At 46.7% G+C, this 11,694-nt stretch overlaps 1 protein-coding gene across 1 annotated transcript; it reads left to right on the top strand.

The window, feature by feature from the left end:
* The first annotated feature begins 4,779 nt into the window (after window positions 1-4,779).
* Window positions 4,780-8,417, top strand: LOC142774590 (beta-galactosidase-like). The gene is made up of 2 exons (XM_075875083.1): window positions 4,780-4,912; window positions 8,241-8,417. The coding sequence occupies exons 1-2, from the start codon at window positions 4,793-4,795 to the stop codon at window positions 8,406-8,408; spliced, it is 288 nt and encodes a 95-aa protein (XP_075731198.1). The 5' UTR covers window positions 4,780-4,792; the 3' UTR covers window positions 8,409-8,417.
* The last annotated feature ends 3,277 nt before the right edge of the window (window positions 8,418-11,694 follow it).

An 11,694-nucleotide genomic window follows, 5' to 3' on the forward strand; every position in this document is an offset into this window, starting at 1 on the left:
TCGTCATTGTTGGCACGGCGGTTATCAAAATGGAACCGAGACAAGGAAGGTCGTTGAGAATCAGCGTCCCGGCGTGGTGGGTAGTCGTCGTTGGGGCGTCGATCGTCAGACCATTGCCGAAGAGGTCGAAACGTATCGACGCGGTGCCAGCAATGACGAGAATTGTGGCCGACACCTCCGCAGGTAAAACAAAGTGGACGTATATCCACGGTGCGCCAGACGTCTGTTTTACGAAGCTGTGGACGCCGCAACGGCTCATAATGTTGTAAATGCCGTGTCTCGTTGGGAGACGGCTCTTCGTACGGCAGCATTTCGTACGGTGGCACGACGGAAGGGCGCCGCGGTGTCTGTTCTTGCGGTGACGACCAAGGAACGGCTGTCGATGGCTGGCGGTACGACGGCGGAACGGGCGGCGGGCGGCGAAGCGCGGCTGCGTAGCTCATGGGTCGCTGATCGTGAGTAGGATCAGCTGCCGAAAACGCTTGGCGTATTTCTTCGCGGACGACTTCAACGACAGACGCCGTGGGTGGTTCCGTGACCAGAGTCCGCAGCTTCAGCAGCTCTTCGCGAACAATCTCTCGTATTAAATCGCGTAACGAGCTGTGATTATCAGATGTCGTAGCGGCGAGTGGAATGTGGGTGCTGCTGGACAAGCGATCGTATTGTCGGCATCGTAGGTGAAGCGCCCGCTCGATAGCCGTAGCTTCTTTGATGAAGTCTGTCATGGTGCTTGGCGGGTTCCGCAAAAGTCCGGCGAACAATTGCTCTTTAACGCTACGCATGAGGTAGCGTAACTTTTTGTCGTCGGTCATGTGCGGGTCAGCTTTACGGAAGAGACGGGCCATGTCCTCAGCGAACATTGCGACCGTTTCATTGGGTTTCTGCACCCGTAGCTCGAGCATATGTTGCGCACGTTCGCGCCGGTCAACATCGGCAAATGTGTGAATCATCCCTCTTTTAAAGTCACTCCATGTTGACAAACTGCCTTCTCTGTTCTCGTACCAAGTACGAGCACTGTCGTCGAGATAGAAATAGGCGCGGGAAAGCCTTTGTTCAAGAGACCACTGGTTGGTGTTGGCGACACGTTCATAGTGATCAAGCCAGTCTTCGACGTCTTCATGTGCTCCACCACCAAAGCGATCAGGCACGAGCGGTGAAAAAAAGGTTACCTGAGATGGGGTTGGTGGACTGCTGTCTCGTAGTAACTGTTGTGGACTGGCGGTTGCCATTGGTAGATGTGAGCGCTGCCTTGTAGAGTGTTCCTGCGAGGGGGTGAACTCTGGAGGGAGGCTTCGCAAGCGACGACTGAAGCGATGCACGGGAGTGTCGGCAAGTGCTTCTGGACTGGATGAACGGCTCCCCGTGGGAGTGTGGAGCATCAGGTGGTGTCGCGGGCCAGCACCTCCACCAGTGTCGCAGTACAACGCGAACAAAGCACAAGTACGCCTTGAGGCAGCGAAAGCAGCGTGTTTTGAACAGCTAAGCCGCAAGATTGTCTTCTTTGTTGTTGAGTCAAGCCAGAGGCCCACTACATGGTGTCTGCTAAATCCCCACATCATCGTTGTCGTTCACACGCATGCAGTCTCGGGTCAATATTTGCCTTTTACAACTCCAAAGAAAAGAGCGATATCTTGATGAAGTGTTCAGAATTGAATTGTTCAAAAAATTGAATTGTTCAAAATTGAATTGTGTGAAATTGAGTGTTCCCAAATATTTCTGACTAATTATGACTAAACATCGCATGCGCGCTTTCTTTATGGCATGAAGGTCAAGAAAAAACAAGAACGAGTAAAAAGAAACAAGCTAATCAGAATCGAAAAGTTCACCTCAGAACCGTGGAACAAAGATATCGGAAATTACAATATGGATGCGACATCAACAAGGCCTATGTCAGCTTATTGCTCACATGATTGAACCAGCTGTAATTTAAATGAAAGGGAATTACATTTAGAAAAATTCATGTAATGGGATTAGAAATGTAGATTCATTACTGTTTAAGGATACAATTCGGCCAACTTTCCGTTCCATAGAAACTGTGCACAGCATTTCGCTTCCATGCATTGGTCCCCACCCGTAACGTGAATTGACAAACTGTTTGTGCTATTATTCTCAATTACATTGAAAATTAACCTGAGAGCCGGCATGAATTTGTGTATGTCTTCAGAAAATGACTTGAGACAGCGTATGGTGTACAATGTAGGACTAATCCTGATCTTCCTATGACATTAAACTGTGGAAGCTATGGCTCGTCAGAACAGCTTGTTCAGACATTTACTTTGAAGATTTAGAGTATTCACAATCCATACTATTTAACTATCCATAGCGGTACATTCGCATCCCACCACTATCTAGGCTACATTGATAGTTAATTTATCGGCAGACGCCGTAAAAACTTCTCCTCAACCTTTCGTGCCAAAGTTAAAGTATATCGATTTCTTCAAAAGCAGCTGGCGTGAGCGCTTGAGGACTTCTATACTCGGCCCGTATGAATGAAGCTATACTTCTCCCGCAATCAGCCTTCTCTTCATACGAGCCTTCAACCTTATTCTCCGTCACTGGCGGGCGTGCTTCGTGTGAATTTGAGCCCGAGAATTTCATGCAGTTACAATCAAAGCTATGCCAACGTTCTTTCTCGTATGCTTTCTAAAGTGTAATGAGCGCCCTTCAGGTTCAAAATAAGGTCACCGAAAGAGGCCACGTTTCTATATTCGCTTCATATTTCATAATAATCAAAACGAATTGCCCTTGAAAACACGCCCGTTGTCATTCTTCTTGTTCTCAACGGCTTCAAATATTCTGTGTTAGGTTACAACCTAATGAAAAAATGCCAGTTCCGCTTACAAAACTACAGAGTGTCTACTCTGAAAGAGTAATGCTAGCTGTTTAACTCAAGGAGGAAACACTCAACTACAATAAGTACTACGCCTCATTAGAGTTAAAGGTTCGTCATTACTGCATCGAAGAATACGCTTGGTTGAGCAGCTGCTTCAAAATCACTGAGAAAATTTACCAGGGCATTGAAGTTTCAATCCCGAAACCAGCAGTTCAAGCGTGTGTCCGGATGGGAAATTCAACTAGCTGAAACACTGGACAAGTGTATGACGTTACGAAAATAAGCCAACGCTACTGGACGAAGAAGTGAAGCAAGTTCTGTCGAACACATAGCGACGGCAGTGGGTTGAGATGACATTGTCTTCTTAGATTGCACCCGAGTATAGCGTAAGTTCGGTGACACTGGATACTTGCGCAAAGGCGACGCGGAAACGTCCACTAGGGGATGAAGGCTTTCCAGACCCATAGTGATACTGGAGCAACACATATGAGCGTATTGAAGTGTCATGGCTGAGTTGAGTTGGCTTGTTTTTATGTTAACAATAGCTTGGACATCCCCAGGCGGCGAGTCCTTCTTCTCACACCGCCGCTCCTTCACCGTAGACTACGCCAACAATCAGTTCCTCATAGACGGCAAGCCCTTCCGCATCATTTCCGGTTCTCTGCACTATTTCCGCGTATCGAGGGCGCACTGGAAGGTCCGCCTGCTAAAGATGCGATTCGCAGGCTTCAACGCGGTCGACGTCTACGGCGAGTGGAGTGGACACGAAGTGGAACCAGGCACGTTCAACTTCGAGGGAGACTACGACTTGAGGGCCTTCCTGGATGTCGCCAAGGACGTCGGCCTACTCGTCGTCTTCAGACCGGGTCCCTTCATATGCGCGGAAAGGGACAACGGTGGACTGCCATACTGGCTGCTGAGGATTGATCCCGCCATGAGGTACAGGTCTTCGGACGCCTCCTTCATCAAACGCGTCGACAAGTGGTTTCACGTCCTGCTTCCTTTGGCCCAGCCGTTCCTCTACAAGAACGGCGGTCCCATTGTGCTCGTGCAAGTAGAAAACGAGTACGGCTACTACGGTATGTGCGACAGCGTCTACATGCGCCACCTCGTCTATCTGAGCACACGCTACCTCGGTCAGGACGTTGTGTTGTTCAGGACAGACGAGCCTAACTCCACCCTCTATAGGTAGGAGAATAATTGTTATACGTCTAGTCGGTGCAATTTGGCTATGGCTATTATAAAACAAATTCGGTAGATCCTACGTGCCTGGGAATCAACTTTATGCGAAGCACGCGGAGGAAAAATGACCATGTTGCATTTTTTTAGCGACACGTCACATCACGCTAAATATATGTACAAATGTTGCATGCAGGGTAATATGTTGAAGAGTCGCAGATGTTTATATAATCATTTTTCCACTTGCCCAACGATGTCAGCTGGACATGTGTTTTAGCAACACCAGAAGCTGATATGAAGCGCTGATGCTCGCGAAGATGCTGGCCCTTGACACTGCTACTTAAATCAATTTCAGCACATGGCATCTCACCACAATTGACGTTTACCCGACGTGACGGCTGTATGAAAGGAGTACATATGTAATGATTATAAAATTGGGCAGGCAGCACTGCAACCACTAGTGGCATTTCACGAAGATTAGCGTCTATTTGAAAAGTAGTTCCGAGACCTGGCGTGGCTCTGTGGTAGAATCCCGTGTAACACTATTCAATATATACCACGAACGTAATAGAACACAAACGTGCGCAAAAATATTACCAGGGGCTTCATTCACAGGGAATCACTTCTAACGTCACTCTCGGACACGAAGTGCTTTGCGGGTGGACTATGGAGCCTTTGCCATTGGACAAGCAACACGTCATCAGGCATCTGACAGACGTTCTGGAGAGCTAGAATCCAGGCGGACACTGCAGTGTACCTGGCGCGTTCTTCGGGACATTCATGCTGCCCAAGGGCCAGAAAGTACTGGATACCTACCTGGACCCAACAGGCTGGGGCAAAGGCGCAGCCTACGTTAATGGCTCCAACCTTGGACGATACTGGCCTAGTATAGGCCCGCAGGTAAACCCCTTTTTTTATACACACTCGCGCTGAGGTAATCCTATTGTCGTCACCCCAACAGTTAGCCTTCTCAATCTTGCAAATTCTGGGTCTCTTACACAGTAGGCTGACATCCTTGTAGAGGTACCCTAAACACCCCATACCCTTTTTTTTAAACGATTTGTAGTGAGGAGCAGCGGGCAGCTGCTTTCTGCATCTCGAGGCCCGACATTCAGAAGGCCGCCCTGAAGTGGGCCGAAAGGCGGAGGAAGCACTCTCCAAGTAATTCTCCCCCTCCCCCTATGCCCAACGACTTGTTTCTCTTTAAAGAGGGACAAATCAAGTTGTTCCTTAATTCATTTATTTGTGGCATTCCTCGGAGATAGTAAAATTTTCAATTCTTCAATCTTCTATACAGCAACTCTAACCAGTCCATCAGCACAACTGCAGAACTTGGGCAGACTTTCTTTTCCTACAGGTTTGACGAAACGCCTTTTCTTCTTTCTTATAAAATAAAGCTTATTGCTAGTTGCGCGAACTTGCACATGACCGAGCTATTACAATTTCTGTGTTCTATCAGTTACTACATTGAAAGTTAGCCAAATTGAATGCGCATTACCACAGTTGATGAAATTAGGCTGGTTATGACTCGACTTGGTTAATAGCGTTCTTAGTTTCACACCTCGGGGTGGTTTAGTGGAGAAGGGAAACAACAATCACTTGAGATATCGAATTTCATAAACATTAAGGATTCATTAACCCTTCGCGACTGATAAAAAACTTACCAAAATGAGCGAAAATGTTTTTCACTCACTATTTAAAGCCTTTTTTTCCCTAATAAAATAGCACCATGTTTTATTACAATAACGTTTGTTTTACTTTTATATTTGCGTAAAAATATACAGCGCTCGCGGTATCAGAACCGGCAACGCAACGAAAAGTGAGGAACTGGAATAAAAAGCACTATTATAGAACCATGGACACATGTGACCACCCCACGCCGAAAAACAGAACTACAGCGATTATGGTCATCTTTGGTTCATCTGTATTTTTTTTTCAGTTTTTTCTTTCTCTTTTTTTTCTACCACGGTGCTGAAGCCGACCAGCGAGAGCACATCATATTTGGCCCAATAGAAGTTTCAATCACTCAATCAATTTTGATACAGTTTATTTGTTCTAAATAGGACCATTTTTGTTGATTAAAAAGTCTTCATTTGTCACGTTTGAAAATATCGCGACCACTATATATGCTCGTCGACGGTCGCGAAAGGCTGGAAGTTTAAACGAGTCAATTTACGTATTTTTTTAAATGGGGGCGGGCCACACCCCTTCTTGAGGTCATTTATAATAGGGAGACCATTCCGTACGTTACATTTACACAGTACGACCATTCACGCCGTTTTATATTGCACCGGGTTACGGCTACACATGTTTACGTGACGACAGTGGAGACCAACTGACACCGATGACATATTCAAAATTTGTCTTCAGCCAACTTTTACCCAGAAAGTAGGGCACCGACGGCAGGCCTTTGCGAGAGGCACGCCATCGCTCCATTTTCATTAGTGCGTCCATTGTGGAGCTTGCTCTCCATCCGACTCGACCAATCGGAGGAGGGGCTGAGGTGCCTCTCCTCCATTTAATGTCGAACACTGCACATGCTCATGTTGACGGCGACAGTTGATTTGAAATGTTTCGGCTATTCACGCCGCTGTGGTCAGTAGCTTCGCAGCTGCTGGGGACTGAGGGCCGTGAGTTATTTGACGTATGCATGTGGGAGGTAGTGGCCAGATACTGCACCAGGGTGGCCAATCCTTCTCTGGTGAGGGAGTGCATTCCCGGCGGTGGTTACTGGTGAGGCCGCACCCCAGGCCTCGTAATGCAGTTCCATCACCACGCGGATTTTTTTTAAAATCCGGTTGGGAACTGCGCGGCACCGGGATTTGAACCACGGACCTCTTGCATGCGAGGCGGATGCTCTAACCACTGCGCCATCGCCGCACCTTCATTCATTCATCCATACTATCAATCAGGTAATAGAGAAATGCTCAGAGTGTAACCAACGACTATGCATTGCCTTCATAGATTACGAGAAGGCGTTTGATTCAGTAGAAATATTAGCCGGCATGCAGACACTGCGGAATCAGGGCGTAGATGAAGTATATATAAACATTCTGGAAGAAATCTACAGGGGATCAACTGCTACCATAGTGCTTCATAAAGAAAGCAACAGAATACCAATCAAGAAGGGTGTAAGGCAGGGGGACACAATCTGCCCAATGCTATTTACCGCGTGCTTACAGGAGGTTTTCAGAAGCCTAGAATGGGAACAGTTAGAGATAAGAGTTAATGGAGAGTACCTTAGTAACCTGCGCTTGGCCGATGACATTGCATTGCTGAGTAACTCAGGGGACGAATTGCAACTCATGATTATGGAGTTAGACAAGGAGAGCAGAAAGGTGGGTCTTAAAATTAATCTGCAGAAAACGAAAGTAATATACAACCACCTCGGAAAGGAGCAGCGCCTCGAGATAGGTAATAGTGCACTTGAAGTTGTAAAAGACCATGTCTACTTAGGGCAGGTAATAACCGCAGAGCCGAACCACGAGATTCAAGTAACTAGAAGAATAAGAATGGGGTGGAGCACATTCGGCAAGCACTCTCAAATTATGACAGGTATTGATTGATTTGTGTGGTTTAACGTCCCAAAACCACCATATGATTATGAGAGACGCCGTAGTGGAGGGCTCCGGAAATTTTGACCACCTGGGGTTCTTTAACGTGCACCCAAAGCTGAGCACACGGGCCTCGACATTTCCGCCTCCATCGGAAATGCAGCCAAATTATGACAGGTAGATTGTCGCTATCCCTCAACAGGAAGGTATATAACAGCTGTATCTTGCCGGTACTTAGCTACGGAGCAGAAACCTGGAGACTTACAAAGAGGGTTCAGCTTAAATTGAGGACGACGCAGCGAGCACTGGAAAGAAAAATGGTAGGTGTAACCTTAACAGACAAGAAGAGAGCAGAGTGGATTAGGGGACATACGGGAGTTAAGGATATCATAGTTGAAATAAAGAAGAAGAAATGGACATGGGCCGGGCATGTTGCGCGTAGACAGGATAACCGCTGGTCATTAAGGGTAACTAACTGGATTCCCAGAAAAGGGAAGCGGGTTAGGGGGAGACAGAAGGTTAGGTGGGCAGATGAGATTAAGAAGTTTGCGGGTATAAATTGGCAGCAGCAAGCCCAGGACCGGGTTAACTGGCGGAACATGGGAGATGCCTTTGTCCTGCAGTGGACGTAGACAGGCTGATGATGGTGATGATAATGATGATGATTCACGCAGGTCACCCTGTACGTTCCCGGGGTGCTACTCCACCCGTACCCGAAGATGAACACAATCCTGCTTTTCGAGACCGAGTACACGCCACCGGGAAATAGGACTGTTAGCTTCGTGGACGTCCCCAACATCGACGGTCCGGTTCCAGGCGACCCTGTGCGCTTCACGGGATAGCGATCTACTTGCGGGGCATCCAGAGTTTTGTCCCCCCCTTTAGAGCTGTTTCACGCACTCCCCGCACAGCCGCAACGCACGTGCCGGGACCCCAACCGCACGCAAGCGGGGGACAAATAAGCCAATTGGCAACGCTCTTTCACCTCCGCAGCGTCACCAATTGGCTTAAGTGCCAACCACTGGCACGCGTTCGCTCGCGCCTACGCGTCAAAAGCGTCAAATGCGCCTCTCGGCGTCGGCTTCGGAGGGGAATACGCGAGCAGGCGCGAGGGATCAAGCCGGGCTTGATATTTCGCCTCGCGTACGCTACGTCACCACGCGTACAGCGGCGCCAACCAACCAGAGGCCGCGCGCCAACCAACCAGAGGCCGCGATGACTCCGAATGCTGTGCCTAATGGCCGCCGCTTCGAAGGCACAGCCGAGTGCTGAAAGCAAGCATGAAAACTACTCCTAACGTTCCTGAATGACCGCTTCGTAATCTAGAACGACAACGAAACGACGAACGACTGCGAGTGCTACCAGCGTGACGCGGTTTCGTGCCGAGTTCGAGCGACGCCGACAAATCCAGCGAATGCCGGCCGGCTATGCTAGCGCCGGACCCCTGTGCGATCGTCGGCCGAGCGAAAGGAGCATGTCGGTGTTCTTGTGCTTTCATCTGTGACTTTCTGTGCTAAAAACGAGTGCGAACATACTTCGGAGGTTCGAAGGTTTGAGCGTGAGCCCTCGCCTACCGCGGAGGCAATTCAGATCGGTGTCATCTGCATCCAGCGCAGGCCTCTACCATCTAGTTCGTATGAACCAGCACATGCGAGGCACATCGGCTGAAAAAAACTCTACGGTAGTTTCCGTCGCAACATAGACACCATATATGACGACCGAAATATCGCGTAGGTCATACGGAGGAGTTTTTATCTGCACTGTGTTTGTGTTTGTTTTCAACATCAATATTCATCATCGCTGAAAGCGAACCTCGCACTAGCCAACACATTTCCGTGATGTGAAAACGTACGTACTTATATAAGTGTATTCGCGAATTGTATGACGCGGAAACATTCGTTGGCTTCGGTGCTAATCGTTTTTGTGTGTTGCCAAGCTAATCATAAGCGTGCGCTGGTTGGTAGCAGTGAGATGCAACTTCGTGTCGGGTACCAGCGACGCTGACACACTGGGCTGTCAGCGGTCTCATTTCCATTCACGTACAAGACAGAAACTCGAGCGTGCGTCGCCGTGGTGATCGAAAAAGAAAGTTGCATGATTAAGTGCTGCTGGTATTGCCTGCTATTTCACTTCTCGCTTCTTCTGCTTCTGTGCTACGCTCAGTAGCACATACGTTGTTTGGAGGCATTCTAACACACACATTCTTAATTTGTAGTTCATTCTGATACTCATAGCTATAGGCATACAATGGCGCTTCTCCGTCATTTTACAGTTTACTATAACATAACGCGCGATCTGTTTACAGCTGGACAGATAACTGAAAACCTTGTGAGAAGCACCTGATTTGAAATCAGCTGTTCGATGACACGATTGTGGGAAGAGAAGATCACCACATGTATGCACAGAATGAATGAAGGTACACTAGTATGGTACTGCACTTTGTGTAGAAGAAATGCAAAAAGTACCTCATGTGACTTATGAGTCCTTTCAGAGCTGTGCTTGTATTTATCTGTGCCTCCAGACTGTAATGAGCTCAATATATTCGATGGTTCTGAACATTGAATATTTGTATGTGTTTCCAAGGAGTCCTTCATTTCTGTTCGGTTTTTTAGTATATGCATTAACTTGGATTATATATACGCATTCACTTAAGCATATTCTGTGTAGTTCTGTTGGAAAACTTGCCAAAACTTCTGTACGGTGCTCTGGTGCAATCCTTTGATCAGTATCTGTCCCATCAAAAATTTTTGGCATGCTTTATTGCATTATAGTGTATTTTGACAATTAATGACATGCTAAAGCCACAGTGCTTGGCTGTAATCTCAAAACCAATGTCTATCTCATCAAGAAGTGTCAGATGCATTTTGTAGATGTTAAAGGATATTTAAACTACCAGCAAAGTGCTGAAGTCTTCAACACAGCACTGATCCGCAATCACCACCCAGCTTAGAAGTCATTTGTAGAGTTCTCTAACACGTTCAAATAAAGTTATCAAACACTGGATTGATCTACTTGGTTTGATTCCTAATCCCAGTGTGTCTGACTTTTTGGAGGCACTTGTATTATAATAATGTCCTATTTCTCTCATTTATTACAGGGGTGCACTCAAGGGTAGTGATATTTGTTTACCTTGGCACACTTAATGTGATATTACTGTTTATATTCTTTCATTTTGTATATATGTATGCCACTTTTGCAGTAGCCTCACAGCGAGCAGCTGTATTTGAAAATAAATAAATATACCATCCGAAAGTGTTCAACGCTGTGCTCGGTTCCAATCTAGTCGCTAATATCTGTTGCATCGTGATGTGTCGGGTATATTTATTGCATTGGAGAACATTTTGGCTGCTTTCCATGCAGGGTTCAGTTCCAGTATTATGACTGATATCTGTGACTTCATGAAGAGTTAGACGCGGTTTGTCGTTTTAGAGAATACTTTAACTACAGACAACATCCAGAAGTCTTTCCTACAAGGTTCAGTTGCAGCCCTATGGCCAATATCTGTCTTATTATGAAAACTTCAAGTACAGTTAGTTGCATTAGAGCATATTTTGACTACAAAAAATGCCCAGAGGCATTCTACGTAGTGCTTGGTTCCATTCTTATGACAGTATCTGTTGTATCATTAAGAGCCAGATGCGGTTTCTTGCATGACAGGATATTTCCAATACGCTTATCATTCAAAGCCCTCTGAACAGGGCACAATTACAGCCTCATGACCTAAATCCGTCACATCATGAAGAGTAGGGTGTGCGTTGTTTCGGCTGCAGACAACGTTCATTTTGGCTGCAGGCCATTTCGGCTGCAGACAACGTTCAAAAGCCTTCTATACAGGGTTCACTTCCAATATTATGACTGATAACATTGACTTTATGAACAGTTGGGTGCGGTTTGTCATTTTAGAGAATAATTTGACTAAAGAGAACGTCCAGAAGTCTTCCATACAGGGTTCCGTTCCAATATTATGACTGATATCTGTGACTTCATGAACAGTTCGGTGTCGTTTGTCGTTTTAGAGAATACTTTGACTAAAGATAACATTCAGAAGTCTTCCTTACAGGTTTCAGTTCTATAATTATGACCGATATCTGTGACTTCATGAACAATTGGGTGTCGTTTGTCGTTTTA

The sequence above is a fragment of the Rhipicephalus microplus genome, chromosome 10 (assembly GCF_043290135.1).
Source record: "Rhipicephalus microplus isolate Deutch F79 chromosome 10, USDA_Rmic, whole genome shotgun sequence".
In the NCBI taxonomy this organism is placed as follows: Eukaryota; Metazoa; Arthropoda; class Arachnida; order Ixodida; family Ixodidae; genus Rhipicephalus; species Rhipicephalus microplus.